Genomic DNA, 17,492 nt, shown 5'->3' with positions numbered 1-17,492 from the left:
GTTGGCATGCCTCTTGAGAGGGTGCCTTGATCAACAGATCGTCCAAGTACGGGATCACCGAGTGACCCTGAGAGTGGAGGACCGCTACTACAGTAGCCATAACCTTGGTAAAAACCCGTGGAGCTGTTGCCAGGCCGAACGGCCGTGCCACGAATTGCAGGTGTTCATTTCCTATGGCGAAGCGCAAGAAGCGCTGGTGCTCTGGAGCAATCGGTACGTGGAGATAAGCATCTTTGATATCGATCGACGCAAGGAAATCTCCTTGGGACATTGAGGCGATGACGGAGCGGAGGGATTCCATCCGGAACCGCCTGGTCTTTACATGTTTGTTGAGCAGTTTCAGGTCCAGGACAGGACGGAAAGACCCGTCCTTCTTTGGGACCACAAACAGGTTGGAGTAAAAACCGTGACCCTGTTGCTGAAGAGGAACAGGGACCACCACTCCTTCTGCCTTCAGAGTGCTCAGCGCCTGCAGAAGAGCCACGGCTCGCTCGGGAGGCGGGGATGACCTGAAGAATCGAGTCGGGGGACGAGAGGTGAACTCTATCTTGTAACCGTGAGACAGAATGTCTCTCACCCAGCAGTCTTTTATTTGTGGCAGCCAGGTGTCGCAAAAGCGGGAAAGCCTGCCACCGACCGAGGATGCTACTAGAGGAGGTCGAAAGTCATGAGGAAGCCGCTTTGTTAGCGGCGCCTCCGGTGGCCTTTTAAGGACGTGACTTAGACCGCCATGCATCAGAGTTCCTTTGTACTTTCTGAGACCTTTTGGACGAGGAGAATTGGGACCTGCCCGCGTCCTGAAAGGGCCGAAACCTCGACTGCCCTCTCCTCCGTTGGGGTATGTCCTGTTTGGACTGGGGTAAGGATATATCCTTTCCCTTGGATTGTTTGATGATTTCATCCAGACGCTCGCCAAACAGCCTGTCGCCAGAAATTGGCAAACTGGTTAAGCGCTTTTTTGGAAGCAGAATCTGCCTTCCATTCCCGTAGCCACAAGGCCCTGCGGAGTACCACCGAATTGGCGGCCGCGACCGCCGTACGGCTCGCAGAGTCCAGGACAGCAATAATAGCGTAAGACGCAATTGCCGAGGTCTGGGTGGTAATGGATGCCACTTGTGGCGCGGCCGTGCATGTGGCTGCTTCAATTTGTGCTTGACCTGCTGAGATAGCTTGTAGCGCCCATACAGCTGCGAATGCTGGGGTAAAAGAAGCTCCGATAGCTTCATAGATGGATTTCAACCAGAGCTCCATCTGCCTGTCAGTGGCATCCTTGAGCGAGGCCCCCTCGTCCACTGCAAGTATGGATCTAGCCGCCAGTCTGGAGATTGGAGGATCCACTTTGGGACACTGAGTCCAACCTTTAACCACGTCAGGGGGAAAAGGATAACGTGTATCCTTAAGGCGCTTAGAAAAAAACGCTTATCTGGACAAGCATGATGATTCTGGACTGCCTCTCTGAAATCAGAGTGGTCTAGAAACATACTCGGTGTAAGAGAAGCTGACTCCTCCGCCGGAGGAGCTGAGGGAGAAATATCCAGCATTTGATCGATGGACGCAATAAGAACGTTCAGTATGGCGTCCCCGTCTGGAGTATTAAGATTGAGAGCGCCCTCAGGATCAGAATCCTGATCAGCTGTCTCCGCATTATCAACCAGAGATTCCCCCCGCTGAGACCCTGAACAATATGATGTCGAGGGAAATTCTAAGCGAGCCCGCTTAGTCGGTCTGGGGCTGGGGTCTAAGTCAGAACCCTCAGCCTGGGATGTATGAGATACCCCGGGAGGACATTGTTGGTCCAACTGAGGGGGGCCAGGGAACAATGATTCAACAGAGTCCCTTTGCTGAGATACCGGCCTGGACTGCAAGGCTTCTAGTATCTTAGCCATAGTCTCAGAGAGTTTTGCAAACTCCGTCCCCGTCACTAGGCCCCCTGGGCCCCTCTTAGCAGAGGCCCTGGCTGAAGAAGTGACACAGGGGCCGAACATTGCACACAATGAGGGTCAATGGAACCTGCCGGCAGCTGGGTCGTACAAGCGACGCAGGCAGCATAATAAGCCTGTGTTTTTGGCACCCCTGCCTTTTGTGGGCGCCATGCTATTGTTTTCCCTGAGTAACACACTAGGGTATATAGCCAGAATGAACTGTGCTCATACAGTGTAAAATATATACTAAAAACAAATAATGTATCAGTACACTACAGCACCATGAGGCTAGCACCAACAGGTGCTGCTTACCAGCCGCCTAAAGCGGTTATGAGGCCACCAGAGACTGTGTCTGGGTCTCTCAGGGTTTGTCCCTCTCTGCAGCGTCGTAGGAGCTGACAGGAAATGGCTGCGGCGTCCTGATGAGAGGAGGGAGCCGTGGGCGTAGCCGAGGTGCTCACACTGTGCACAGTGAGGGGGGTGGAGTATGGGAATCATACTCCAGCCCTCAGTGCTGCTCTTCCGTGCAGCGTCCCGCCCTTCCCCTGCCTGTCAGGGCTGAGGGCGGGAGAAAGGGAAACTAGGCCGCAAGCCAAGCCGGGGACTCGAGTATAAGCGTGGCCGCCGTAAAAGCGCGGCCAACGCCGAACTCCCCGGCGAACTACAAGTCCCAGCCGCGCCGCAGTTTCCCATGGCAGCGGCGGTTAGCGCGGTAGCCCCTACATATAAACACACTCAGCGACGCTGAGTGTGTAATGGCACAGTTTAACCCGGTCCCCCGGTGCACTAGCACACCCAGCAAAGCTGAGGTGTTGCCGTGCGCGGTCCCCACAGGGATACAGAGTACCTTCACGTAGCAGGGCCATGTCCCTGAACGGTACCCGGCTCCTATCCATCAGGCTCCACAGGAGTTGTGGATGAAGCACGGTCTCAGTGCCTGGAGACCGATAGGATCCCACTTCACCCAGAGCCCTGAGGGGGATGGGGAAGGAAAACAGCATGTGGGCTCCAGCCTCCGTACCCGCAATGGATACCTCAACCTTAACAACACCGCCGACAAGAGTGGGGTGAGAAGGGAGCATGCTGGGGGCCCTATATGGGCCCACTTTTCTTCCAACCGACATAGTCAGCAGCTGCTGCTGACTAATCTGTGGAGCTGTGCTGTGCGTGTCTGACCTCCTTCGCACAAAGCAAAAAACTGAGGAGCCCGTGGGAGCACGGGGGGTGTATAGGCAGAAGGGGAGGGGCTTAACACTTTTGAGTGTAATACTTTGTGCGGCCTCCGGAGGCATAGCCTATACACCCAATTGTCTGGGTCTCCCAATAGAGCGACAAAGAAACCTGGTTTATCCTCTGAGGTATTTAAGACAGACAGCTCTGCTCTCATTTTTTATCGCTGCATCTACTGAGTAGCATAGAGCAGGGTTCCCCAACTCCAGTCCTCAAGGCCCACCAACAGTGCATGTTTTCAGGATTTCTTTAGCATTGCACTGCTGTTGGAACCAGCACCTGGACAGGTAATTACATTAACACCTGTGCAATACTAAGGAAATCCCAAAAACCTGCACTGTTGGTGGGCCTTGAGGACTGGAGTTGGGGACCTCCGGCATAGAACATACAAAGCCAAAAGAAAAAAGAAAACAACAGCTCACCTGCAAGACGTGCACAGATCAGAAAAAACCCAACAGGGAACAAACAAAAAGGGAAAGGATCCAGCACTAAAAATTAACTCATTTAATGCATATTAAAAATACAAACTGTGAACATGGAGGAGACAGGCAAAAATCACACCTATTTTTGTCTGTCTCCTCCATGTTCACAGTTTGTATTTTTAATATGCATAAACGAGTAAATTTTCAGTGCTGGATCCTTTCCCTTTTTGTTTGTAGCATAGGGCATAGTTGTGTGATTACTCCTTCAGCTTTCATCTCACTGTGGGGGAATATGAGTAATGCTGAGCTAAGTGTGATTCCAAACACCTCTGCAGCTTTAGCTCTTCTCTGCTGTCAGCTCAGCTGTATCTCCTCCTATCCACACTGACTGCTGTGACACGCAATATGAAGGTGTTTGTTATGACACTCGGCTCTGCTCTCTGCTACACAACAATAACTGTATAACTCAGCAAACATCTGCCAGGTATGAAGCAGGCTTTGCTTCTGAGCTTGACTTATACAGCCCTTAGCAATCTGTGAGTAAAAATTATGTCTTAGGGTTTAAACAACAAGTTTTTGTGACATCACCGAACCCACTCTTGGAAATAGCATTAAGTTTTAAAGCAACAGAGCCCTCAAGAAAACGTTAATATGACTCCTCTAAGGTGGAAATGTGAGGTCTAGAAAGCGAGAGAATAGCACAGGAATTTGAAACAACTAGTGTAAAACATTGAAAAGTTACTACATTTTTGCTCAATGAGAGATTGTTAAAAAATGTTGTGAATTTTTGTGTTTGCATATCAGATTTGGGTTTCTCTACCAAAAAGCGCAACCTGGGGGGGAGCCAGAGCAGGATGGGCCTAGCCAAGTTTGCCTATTTTTCAAAAGTGTCAGTGTTTCTAATATCCTGCATAGTGTAACATATCTGACATGTTACATGCAGGCTCATGACACTGATAAGATACTTCAAATTCATTAAGTGGAGTGCACCTCTTTAAGAATTCTGTGGATTTTATTCCTGCATGCTAATCATCGGCATACAAAACGCCAATTTTAATGAATCAGGTCATTAATCTTCCCCTTCTACATACATCCTAAAAATACAGTATTAATAAACATCTAATATATATACTTTACCTCTTTTTGTTTGATAAGAAAGTAATCTATAAGACTACTCTGGTCATTGACATCCAGTTTATTCCTCTGTCTTGTGAAGATCTCTCTAATAAATGAATGTAATTCATCAACATTTTGCTGTACAGATTTGTGGGTCCCAGGAATCCAACGCATCAGAGATGGAAATGCGTTGTACAATTGTGAATGGAAATACATTTGAAGTCATTGAATATTGGAAAATATTTATGTGTAAAAACATACCAAGGATTCTCTTCAAAGCCTGGGCTGCAGAAGATGTTGAGCACCAAACCGAAACAATTACTCTTACCTTGTCTAAACCACAAGAGATTATCCAGCTGGACATTTACTATTAAGTCTCTCACTAGTCCAAAGCACAGTCAGTTATGGTTTGATTCAGGCCCACTCTTCTTACACTTGTGGAGAAGGTCCTTCTTCTACCTTAATTACCATATGTTGTCCAACTGGGACCACATTTTTCTAATTTATGGACTTTCGCTAGGGCCACTGTCATGATTCTGCTCAGTTGTGCCCTGCTCTCATATGCTGGGCTTTATAGTTTTCCCCAGTTCCCTGTCGAGTCCTGTATGGTATAGGAGGGGTCTGTTCTTTGGAGCCTCATTCTGGGTGATTTCTCTGCTTTATCTGGGAGCTGTTTCACCCTGAACAATGCCAGTGATAGTTCCTGTTTTCCAGTGCACATCTCTGGTACCCGTAAGTGTTTGACCTGATCTTGTCCCGCTCCCTAGTTCTTCTGTTCCCTTCCCATCTCCCGACCTACTGACTTTATTCTCTGACTCCCTGACCTCGGCTCATCCTCTAAGGGTACCTTCACACTTTAGCGATGCAGCAGCGATCCGACCAGCGATCTGACCTGGTCAGGATCGCTGCTGCATCGCTACATGGTCGCTGGTGAGCTGTCAAACAGGCAGATCTCACCAGTGACCAGTGACCAGCCCCCAGCCAGCAGCGACGTGCAAGCGACGCTGCGCTTGCACGGAGCCGGCGTCTGGAAGCTGCGGACACTGGTAACTAAGGTAAACATCGGGTATGGTTACCCGATGTTTACATTAGTTACCAACGCACACCGCTTAACTTAGCGCTGGCTCCTTGCTCTCCTAGCTACAGTACACATCGGGTTAATTAACCCGATGTGTACAGCAGCTACATGTGCAGAGAGCCAGAGCCGGCAGCACAGGCAGCGTGAGAGCGGCGGAGGCTGGTAACTAAGGTAAATATCGGGTAACCACCTTGGTTACCCGATGTTTATCTTGGTTACAGCTTACCGCAGCTGCCAGATGCCGGCTCCTGCTCCCTGCTCGCTTCATTTCGTCGCTCTCTCGCTGTCACACACAGCGATCTCTGTGTCACAGTGGGAGAGCGCCTTTGAAGAAAACGAACCAGGGCTGTGTGTAACGAGCAGCGATCTCGCAGCAGGGGCCAGATCGCTGCTCAGTGTCACACACAGCGAGATCGCCAATGAGGTCACTGCTGCGTCACAAAAAGCGTGACTCAGCAGCGATCTCGGCAGCGAGCTCGCTGTGTGTGAAGCACCCCTAACTCCAGCTCTGCTTGCTACCGTGTACTTACATGACCTCTCTGTTTACCAACCCCGGCTTGCCCCCTGACTTCAGCTCTGCTCGCTCCCTTGTACTTATGTGACCTCTCTGTTTACCAACTCCGGCTCGTCCCCTGATTCCAGCTCTGTTTGCTCCTTTTGTCATTTACATTTTCTCCTGGCTTTTGACCCCTGACTTGTTTGACTGCTCCTCACTAGGTGTGTCTAGCAACACCTAGTGTATAAACCAGGCAGATCCACTCCACTAGTGTGCCTGGCGACACCTAGTGGTTTGGTGTCTTATTACACCTGAGTTCTCGTCATCACAGCCACTACACCTAGCACATAGTGTTGGACTCTGCCCCAGCCTATATCTGCAATAGCATTTCCTCATGCAAGCTGGCAGACAAAAATGATGTTTCCTAGTGAGTGTGACCAACACCTTTGACAGAATGTGGAGGTGCCACTAGGTGACACACTTGAAATTTTATGAAAAGGGGGAAATTTAGATGTCTGGCTTTACAAGAGGGTTTGAGGAGATAAAAATGTACTCAATATATAAAAATGGCTGAGTAAAGCAGTTCTGCTACATTGCAAAACCCCCTATTGCCTTGACAGCCTCTGTGCCATGTACTATATAGCCATAAAAACATTAAAAAAAACTTACCAAGGCCATGGGGCTACCAGTATTCTTGGCAACTTCCATTACAATTTTCAAAAGCTTGTGAAGTTTTTGATCATCATACTCAAAGCGATGGCCAAATAATATAGATACAATGATATTACAGACGGCAGTGTTCATTATCATGGTGTTAGTAAAGGGTTCACCTAAAGTATCAGCAAAACATAAGTTAAGATAATGATTAGAAAGATGAAGGTTCAAATTTTTTGCCCAGTCTAAATACAGAATATGAAGAAAAAACAAAAAGCCAGCACCAAATGTGCACTTCAGCACTAAACATTCCAAACTACTTATTATAAAAAATTTTTGAGATTTTTGGCAAAAAATTGCAATTTCTTGAGCTGCCTCGCCACGTCATGGCAAATATCATTTGAGGCAGTCCTACACTAAAATATTTTTATAAAATGTGCCATACGGCCTCACATATGAATAGTAGAACTGCTCTTAGCAGCACTCACCTGGTCTATTTCAATCCCGTACCCATGACTGAGTCATGGCTGTGGGTGGGACAGGTCCAAGCAAATGCTGCATGAAGTAAAATGCCTGTGGACAAGGCTTGATGACTTACTGTGAACAGTCACCAACCGCCAAAATCTAGACAGATGGAATACATCCCAAATTGGGGTGCATAGCAAGGTGGAGGTCAACCACTGACCAATTCAATGAAGAAAAAACAAAAAGCCAGCACCAAATGTGCACTTCAGCACTAAACATTCCAACTGTACTTATTATAAAAATTTGTTTGGATGAGATTTGCCGTGACGTGGCGAGGCAGCTCAAGAAATTGCAATTTTTTGCCAAAAATCTCAAAATTTTTAATAAGTAAAGTTTGGAATGTTTAGTGCTGAAGTGCACATTTGGTGCTGGCTTTTTGTTTTTTCTTCATTGAATTGGTCGGTGGTTGACCTCCACCTTGCTATGCACCCCAATTTGGGATGTATTCCATCTGTCTAGATTTTGGCGGTTGGTGACTGTTCACAGTAAGTCATCAAGCCTTGTCCACAGGCTTTTTACTTCATGCAGCATTTGCTTGGACCTGTCCCACCCACAGCCATGACTCAGTCATGGGTACGGGATTGAAATAGTGCAGGTGAGTGCTGCTAAGAGCAGTTCTACTATTCATATGTGAGGCCGTATGGCACATTTTATAAAAATATTTTAGTGTAGGACTGCCTCGAATGAGATTTGCCGTGACGTGGCGAGGCAGCTCAAGAAATTGCAATTTTTTGCCAAAAATCTCAAAATTCATAATAAGCACAGTTTGGAATGTTTAGTGCTGAAGTGCACATTTGGTGCTGGCTTTTTGTTTTTTCTTCATTGAATTGGTCGGTGGTTGACCTCCACCTTGCTATGCACCCCAATTTGGGATGTATTCCATCTGTCTAGATTTTGGCGGTTGGTGACTGTTCACAGTAAGTCATCAAGCCTTGTCCACAGGCTTTTTACTTCATGCAGCATTTGCTTGGACCTGTCCCGCCCACAGCCATGACTCAGTCATGGGTACGGGATTGAAATAGACCAGGTGAGTGCTGCTAAGAGCAGTTCTACTATTCATATGTGAGGCCGTATGGCACATTTTATAAAAATATTTTAGTGTAGGACTGCCTCAAATGAGATTTGCCATGACGTGGCGAGGCAGCTCAAAAAATTGCAATTTTTTGCCAAAAATCTCAAAAAATTTTTATAATAAGTACAGTTTGGAATGTTTAGTGCTGAAGTGCACATTTGGTGCTGGCTTTTTGTTTTTTCTTCATTGAATTGGTCGGTGGTTGACCTCCACCTTGCTATGCACCCCAATTTGGGATGTATTCCATCTGTCTAGATTTTGGCGGTTGGTGACTGTTCACAGTAAGTCATCAAGCCTTGTCCACAGGCTATTTACTTCATGCAGCATTTGCTTGGACCTGTCCCGCCCACAGCCATGACTCAGTCATGGGTACGGGATTGAAATAGACCAGGTGAGTGCTGCTAAGAGCAGTTCTACTATTCATATGTGAGGCCATATGGCACATTTTATAAAAATATTTTAGTGTAGGACTGCCTCAAATGAGATTTGCCGTGACGTGGCGAGGCAGCTCAAGAAATTGCAATTTTTTGCCAAAAATCTCAAAATTTTTAATAAGTACAGTTTGGAATGTTTAGTGCTGAAGTGCACATTTGGTGCTGGCTTTTTGTTTTTTCTTCATTGAATTGGTCGATGGTTGACCTCCACCTTGCTATGCACCCCAATTTGGGATGTATTCCATCTGTCTAGATTTTGGCGGTTGGTGACTGTTCACAGTAAGTCATCAAGCCTTGTCCACAGGCTTTTTATTTCATGCAGCATTTGCTTGGACCTGTCCCGCCCACAGCCATGACTCAGTCATGGGTACGGGATTGAAATAGACCAGGTGAGTGCTGCTAAGAGCAGTTCTACTATTCATATGTGAGGCCGTATGGCACATTTTATAAAAATATTTTAGTGTAGGACTGCCTCGAATGAGATTTGCCGTGACGTGGCGAGGCAGCTCAAGAAATTTCAATTTTTTGCCAAAAATCTCAAAATTTTTAATAAGTACAGTTTGGAATGTTTAGTGCTGAAGTGCACATTTAGTGCTGGCTTTTTGTTTTTTCTAAATACAGAATATGCATAACAGTAAGAAGGGAGTGTAAAAGGATCCTGTAACCTACAAAAATGCTTTTTTATCCGTATACAGGTAAATAGTGTATAAATCATGTTTGGTTTGTTTACTGGGAATACAGCTGCAGGGAAAAATATAATTTTTATTCTCCCTGCAGCTGCTTGCTTCCAATCGTTAAGGTGGTGAACGGAACTGTAACAGTCACCACCCACTACATGGTTTCTTTTTACAAATCACATCTCAAATTGTGGTTGATACCTTTTAATGGCTAACTGAAAAGATGGTAATAATTGCAAGCTTTCGAGACTACTCAGGTCTCTTCATCAGGCATGGTATAACACAAAATCTGAAGAGTCACATATTTATACACAACAACAAAGAAGAAAACAATCGGGTCCCTCTTGTAGTCACCTACAATCCACATCTGGAGGTGTTTAGAGGAGCTGCACGGAAACTACAACCATTACTACAAAAAGTTGCCCGGTTAAAATCTATTTTTCCAGACCCCCCACTTCTGTGTTTTAGACAGCCCCCAAATCTAAGAAGCATCATTGTTAGAAGCTCCCTGTCCTCTCCAACACCAACAGGAACATTTCCCTGCAACCAGAAAAAATGTAAGACCTGTCCATTAATACTGACAACGGACAAGATAAAGATTCCCAGATCACATCAGGACTACAAGATCCCAGGTACCTTCAGCTGCACTACAACCAATGTGGTGTACTTAATTATATGTACCAAATGTCCAACTGGGGGTCTGTATGTAGGGGAGACAGGACAACAGCTCAGGACAAGGATGAATTCTCACCTCCACACAATTAGAGAAAAAAGGATGGATCTACCTGTGGCCAAACATTTTTGTAACTCAGACCACAGCATTATGGACATGAAATTGCTGGTATTGAAAGGAAATTTCAAGTCCCAGAGAGATAGGAGACTATGGGAGTACAAACTTATGATGACCTTTGACACATTCAGAGCAGGAATGAATGTGTCTCATGGATTCATGTCTTTTTACATCAGTTAAAAGATGTGCTCCTCTGACCATCCGAGCGTGTCACAGCCCGGACCAGACCCTTATCAGAGGACAATAAAACTTTCACACTGAACTGCAGCAAAATTTATGGCCACAACAGTTTCCCCCTGCCATAGAGATAGTTCTGTTTTATATAACTTGGTTGTTGCTTTTTTTCTTTTTTTTTACTGCACTATTCTATGTCCTGTTGTGCATAAATATGTGACTCTTCAGATTTTGTGTTATACCATGCCTGATGAAGAGACCTGAGTAGTCTCGAAAGCTTGCAAGTATTACCATCTTTTCAGTTAGCCATTAAAAGGTATCAACCACTGAGGACTTGAGTTCTTTTAAACAATTTTTTTTTTTATCTCTACTGGCTAACACGGTACAAAGATATATTTTACTTGTATCTCAAATTGTGAAACCAAAACCACAAATTTTTGGAAATTGGACACAAATTCAATCTTCCGCAGATGGATCTGTTAATATCTACTCAGTACTATACACTCGTGCATTTCAGCATAACAAAAATAATCTCTGACCTTTGTAGGATTTAAATATTGTTATTAAATGATTGGTTTCTTCGTTAATCTTGTCTTCTATGGTTCTTGTCCCCATGCCAAAATCTCGTAATGTGGAAAGAGTGAACCATCTCATGGCTTTCCAGCTATGTCCATTAGAGAAAACAATTCCTGGAAAATAGACGTCATTTTTAGCTTTCTTTCATGTGCTAAGTCCTTTACATAATGGATGACCGTGGTAGTGGCATAAGGAGAATTTTGGTAACAACATTTCCATGCTTTTCCTGAGCTGTGATAGTTTTATTCAAACTTACCATAGCTTTTTATGCCCGTGCAATGGCCATACTGGATGCAGCTGAATTATCAAGAGACAAGGCAATAAACTGTAACCAGGAACAAAGGTGGCTAAATCCATGCTGCTTTAGGCAAAACGATCCACGTCGTAGATTGTTAAAGCGTGGTTTCATGCTATGCGTTTTAAAGTGAAACCCCATTTCTTTCTCAGGACAAGCCACCAAATACAGTGGAACTTCGGTTTACGAGTAACTTGGTGTGCGAGTATTTCACTATACGAGCAAAGCCTGCTGTAAATTTGTAACTCAGTTTACGAGCAAGCTTTGCTGTACAAGCAAATACTCACCGTACACACTTCCGGTTCTGTACCTTCACTGCGCTCTGACCGCTTTTGCAGTCCGCTCAAACACGCACAAACATGTATAGACACACACATTTTATGCTCCCCTTACCTTTCGTTCCCTCACCAGCCTCCTGATTCTTGTAGTCCGCAGGTACAGTATGTGTATTGGGTAACCATCGTGACGATGGAGCAACTTTCGCTGTCAGCCACTTCTCAAAGGCAGTGCGCTGACCAATCAGAGGCAAGTGGCTCATGTCCTTGATGTCAGCGCGCTGGACAATCAGAGGCAAGCGGCTCATGCCTTTGACGTCAGTGCGCTGGCCAATAAGAAGCAAGCAGCTCCTACATATGACGGGGACGCTAACAGTGGAAGCTCCTGCATCATCGCGATGGTTACCCGATACACATACTGTATTTGTGGACTAAAAGAACCAGGAGGCCGGTGAGGGAACAGAGGGTAAGGTGAGCATAGTGTGTGTGTGTGGTGTGTGTTTGTGTTTGCGAATCTGTGTAGGATGGCACAATAGAAGACCAGGATGGGACATTGCACAAGTTGTGGAACGAATTGTTTGAGCTTGCATTATATCCTATTGGAAATTTTACTTTGCTAGACGTGTAACTTGGTTTACAAGCACACTCCCAGAACGGATTGTTCTCGTAAACCAGGGTTTCACTGTACCTATTTGGTGGTTATGTGGTGGGGTTGCACTTCGAAACACATAGAATTAAACCACCTTTTAACTTTCAACGACTTGGAACATTTTGCCTACAGCAGCACAGATTTGGCCACCTTTTTTCCTGGTTACAGTATATTGCCTTAGTTATTTCCTTTCCTTATTACAGCCAATCTTCCGTAACTTATGGACCACTTTACTCTCACTTTGTAAAGAAACGGACATCCGAAAAAAGTGAGAAATGCTGCTACTCTCCAACTTCCTCCAGATATCAAGTTAATCCACAAGAAGGGAGATTGAGATGAATGAGTAGCTGACACTGATGGCCTACAGGGTTAACATCACATAACCATGTTACACAAGTCCTGGGAGAAACGGCACCAACAATGATGGAACGGTGCTAGCACTTGCGGGGAGTTCAAGCTTTTTTACATAACTTGGAAGAATGTAGTAATTTCGAGTAGTGAACAATCCCTTTAAAGCTAAATATAATTAATAAAATTAACGATTCCATTTTTTTCACTAAAATTTTGTTAACAGTGGACCAGGCTACCATAACTGTTAGATTCTGGGGCCATTATATGGCCTCTGGTTGTGATGGCAATTATTGGGACCACACAATCATGATTGTGGGATGCTGATTTGCATAAATAGGAAACCGCGTTCTTCTACTAAGTCCCTAGATGCCGTTGTCGCTATTGACAGCAGCATGTAGGGAGGTTAAACAACCATGTTCAGCACTAATGCAGCAGGATATTAGCTATAGTATACCGGTGCATTTTTGCCCATCAGAGGACTCTATGCTCTATCATTTAGGGCAGTAAAAAGGCATATTTGCAGTTATCAAAGGGTTATAAATGTTACCGTGTCCTTTTGAAAAATCCATGAAAATAGGCACATTCGGTCTCTCAGAGAACTCCTCTGCCTTGTTCACAAGAGCTTCTTTCACTATGTCATATCCAGATAACACAACCATCTCCTGGGCTCCAATCCTTATACTGTACACTTGTCCATACTTCTTTGCGAGCTGCAAAACAGAAGCCAATAGAACTTTATAAAGCTTCTCACTTCTCAGTACATACAATGGTCCTGACTCATCAAAACAGGCATTGTTCCGTCTGGTATTGATGCGGTGGTATGCTGAATTTAGAGACTTTTGATTCATGAAGAGGCTTCTTCATGAATCAGGACCATCGGAGCAGTGGTGCACACCTCCATGTGCCCTTCACCACTATTATTATTCCAGTCAAGGACTGCAGTAAGTCAGGTCATCAAGCAAGCAATCTGTCCTCAACCATGTCATCCAATTGCTGTTTTATGGATGTAGAGATCCACCAGTCAAAGATCCTAAAATCTTACCTCTTGAAATGATAAGTATGGTTTCTGAACATTCAGGATGGGAATATTTCCGATTATTGGCCATGGCTTTGGACCAGGAGGGTAATTCGGGTGAACACGTCCCTTCTGTTTATACATAACAGTTGCCAAGAAAATGCATGTTACGATGGACAAAAGAACTGTGACCGGATCAAGAGGCAACATTTTTTCAGAAGAACCTGTGGTGGAGAAATGAGAGTCTTAAATTACAGTGCAATGGCTCTAGATGAAGGTCAGTTGAGAAGGCTACTGCGGGAGGTAGTTGTTTCTCCATTGATGGAAATCTTAAAATGGAAGCTGGATAAACATAAAGCTGGGATGATTTAGGAAAACCTGCACTCGCAGGGGGTTGGACTTGATGGCCCTTGAGGTCCCTTCCAACGCTACCATTCTATGATTTTATCTTCATAAATAATGATACAGAATTTCAAAAGATTTCAGATTCATTTATGGGATTTTTTTCCCAACATGCTGGTTCACGTCAAAAGAATATCAAACCTTTTCAAAATGATGTGTTCCATATTAAATTCTCATCAAATATTTTTAGATAGTTTAGCAATCTTATAATTAATTTCAGTAAATAGAACTCATTTGAAAACCAATTATTCATTTTCAACCCTTGGGCAGACCAGTGATTATGAGTATGGGGCTGTCTCATAGAAGAGTTGATGCTTGGGTGGTTCACAAAAGAGGTGCCGCCCGCTGGCAGATCAATTGTGCTAACCACCGTTACACCCCACGAACCCGCCGCATCACCAACACTTCTGAGCCACAACACCCCCTCCTCTGAGCCTGCAGCATTGCTTATCCTGCCTCCTGTGACCTTCCCGAGCCTCTCACCACCGTCGCTCCCCCCTGGTGAACAAATATAAGAGGCACTATGATTATAAGACGGAATCTCATTTTAAGAGTAAAAATTATTTTTTCCTATTTTGCACCTTCAAATTTGGGGTACGTCTTATAATCCAGAGCGTCTTATAAAACGATAAATTCAATATATTGCCATCACGTTAAAAAACGTTTCTTTTCCATGTGCAAAAATCAATTAGATAATAAAAAGAGATTGTTCAGAAGATTATTAACAAACATATCGATAAATACATGATGGAGGTTTGGGGATATGGGAAAGCGGAATTCATGAATAACAAATCTTAAGATTATTGCAGACTGGAAATGTATTGTCTGTCATAGTTGCATTGTAGATTTACAATAAGTTTAACATTAAATTAAAATCAATTTTAGATTTATATTAATAGTTTATAAATAATTTAAAATCATTTTTTGTCATTTAGAAAAGTTATTAAAACAAGTATAAGTTCTTATCTGCTTACCATGCAATGTAAAGGACACAGCTGGATTCCTCTTCCCTGTACAGTCGTTATGTAATGCATTATCACGGAGCCTTATATACAGCAGCAAACACTAAGAAAATATTTAATCTGTGAACTGACTTTACCCGGTGAAGATCTCTACGCATTCCAAAGCTTTTTTCTTCAATCACTCATAAAATCACAATCAGGAGTCAATTAAATCTTATGGTTCTTATTAATAAATATGATTTTGTAAAACCAGCAATTGTAAAGTGATTCAATAGGTGATATACAAAACTTACTTTCACTAAGAACAGAAATCATAGCATTTCTCCAATTTTTTTATTTTAGTTTTTTTAAATCACGCCCCTTGAGGACGCTAAGGCGAAACACGTGTCGGGGTCGGGACGTGGACGTGCTACTAGGACCATATACTTTGGCAGGTATGATGTGCAATTGATTCTATATTTTTTCAGTGACACAGTATAGCAGCCCTTTCCAATTGCCTGTGGTTACACACTTCATGCATTGCGCATTACCATGTGATTTACATGATGTGTATATGTATACTGTTATTAATAATATGATATTTTGTTTGTCATTTACTGTGGCAAAAAAATATTCTTTTTGTACTTGGCTGTAATCTGTGCTGCTGATAAATTATTAGTGTATCACGTGGTTGATATTATGTTATGCACATACAGTTAGGTCCAGAAATATTTGGACAGTGACACAAGTTTTGTTATTTTAGCTGTTTACAAAAACATGTTCAGAAATACAATTATATATATAATATGGGCTGAAAGTGACACTCCCAGCTGCAATATGAGAGTTTTCACATCCAAATCGGAGAAAGGGTTTAGGAATCATAGCTCTGTAATGCATAGCCTCCTCTTTTTCAAGGGACCAAAAGTAATTGGACAAGGGACTCTAAGGGCTGCAATTAACTCTGAAGGCGTCTCCCTCGTTAACCTGTAATCAATGAAGTAGTTAAAAGGTCTGGGGTTGATTACAGGTGTGTGGTTTTGCATTTGGAAGCTGTTGCTGTGACCAGACAACATGCAGTCTAAGAAACTCTCAATTGAGGTGAAGCAGAACATCCTGAGGCTGAAAAAAAAGAAAAAATCCATCAGAGAGATAGCAGACATGCTTGGAGTAGCAAAATCAACAGTCGGGTACATTCTGAGAAAAAAGGAATTGACTGGTGAGCTTGGGAACTCAAAAAGGCCTGGGCGTCCACGGATGACAACAGTGGTGGATGATCGCCGCATATTTTCTTTGGTGAAGAAGAACCCGTTCACAACATCAACTGAAGTCCAGAACACTCTCAGTGAAGTAGAGTCCAAGGAAAGTGTATGTATCCGCTCACCTGTGGTATGAAGGAGACCAATGCTTCCCAGACACGTGCAAGGATAAACCAGCTGGCAATCTTGTATGGAGACTTTTTCAAAAAAATCCAGCACCGAATCCAGGAAATGTATTAAATATTAATGACGTTTATTGAAACATATTAAAAAGTCCAAATAGGGTCCAGAGCAAGGAACCGGAGAGGACGCGTTTCGAACTGTATAGTTCTTAGTCTGTCGAGACAGACTAAGAACTATACAGTTCGAAACGCGTCCTCTCCGGTTCCTTGCTCTGGACCCTATTTGGACTTTTTAATATGTTTCAATAAACGTCATTAATTTTTAATACATTTCCTGGATTCGGTGCTGGATTTTTTTTAAAAAGTCTCAGTGAAGTAGGTGTATCTGTCTCTAAGTCAACAGTAAAGAGAAGACTCCATGAAAGTAAATACAAAGGGTTCACATCTAGATGCAAACCATTCATCAATTCCAAAAATAGACAGTTTGCTGAAAAACACCTCATGAAGCCAGCTCAGTTCTGGAAAAGTATTCTATGGACAGATGAGACAAAGATCAACCTGTACCAGAATGATGGGAAGAAAAAAGTTTGGAGAAGAAAGGGAACGGCACATGATCCAAGGCACACCACATCCTCTGTAAAACATGGTGGAGGCAACGTGATGGCATGGGCATGCATGGCTTTCAATGGCACTGGGTCACTTGTGTTTATTGATGACATAATAATAATAATAATAATAATTTTATTCATTTATATAGCGCTATTAATTCCACAGCACTTTACATACATTTGCAACACTGTCCCCATTGGGGCTCACAATCTAGAGTCCCTATCTGTATGTCTTTGGAGTGTGGGAGGAAACCGGAGAACCCGGAGGAAACCCACGCAAACACGGGGAGAACATACAAACTCCTGCAGATAGTGTCCTTGGTGGGATTTGAACCCAGGACCCCAGCGCTGCAAGACTGCAGTGCTAACCACTGAGCCACATAACAGCAGACAAGAGTAGCCGGATGAATTC

The 17,492-nt window shown here is 43.9% G+C and overlaps 1 protein-coding gene across 1 annotated transcript in view; it reads right to left on the bottom strand.

The window, feature by feature from the left end:
• LOC142297392 (uncharacterized) overlaps positions 1-13,961 on the bottom strand; it is a 94,777-nt gene extending 80,816 nt beyond the window's left edge. The window contains exons 1-5 of the mRNA XM_075341617.1: positions 13,779-13,961; positions 13,284-13,446; positions 11,130-11,279; positions 6,935-7,094; positions 4,712-4,889 (exon numbers count right to left, since the gene is read on the bottom strand). Of these exons, the coding sequence (XP_075197732.1) occupies positions 4,712-4,889; positions 6,935-7,094; positions 11,130-11,279; positions 13,284-13,446; positions 13,779-13,961 (834 nt within the window). The remainder of the gene's footprint in view (positions 1-4,711; positions 4,890-6,934; positions 7,095-11,129; positions 11,280-13,283; positions 13,447-13,778) is intronic.
• Positions 13,962-17,492: the final 3,531 nt, after the last annotated feature.

This window comes from Anomaloglossus baeobatrachus, chromosome 3, assembly GCF_048569485.1.
Source record: "Anomaloglossus baeobatrachus isolate aAnoBae1 chromosome 3, aAnoBae1.hap1, whole genome shotgun sequence".
NCBI lineage: Eukaryota > Metazoa > Chordata > Amphibia > Anura > Aromobatidae > Anomaloglossus > Anomaloglossus baeobatrachus.
The sequence above is the reverse complement of the archived record's forward strand: the minus strand, read 5'-3'. Positions and strand labels throughout refer to the sequence as shown.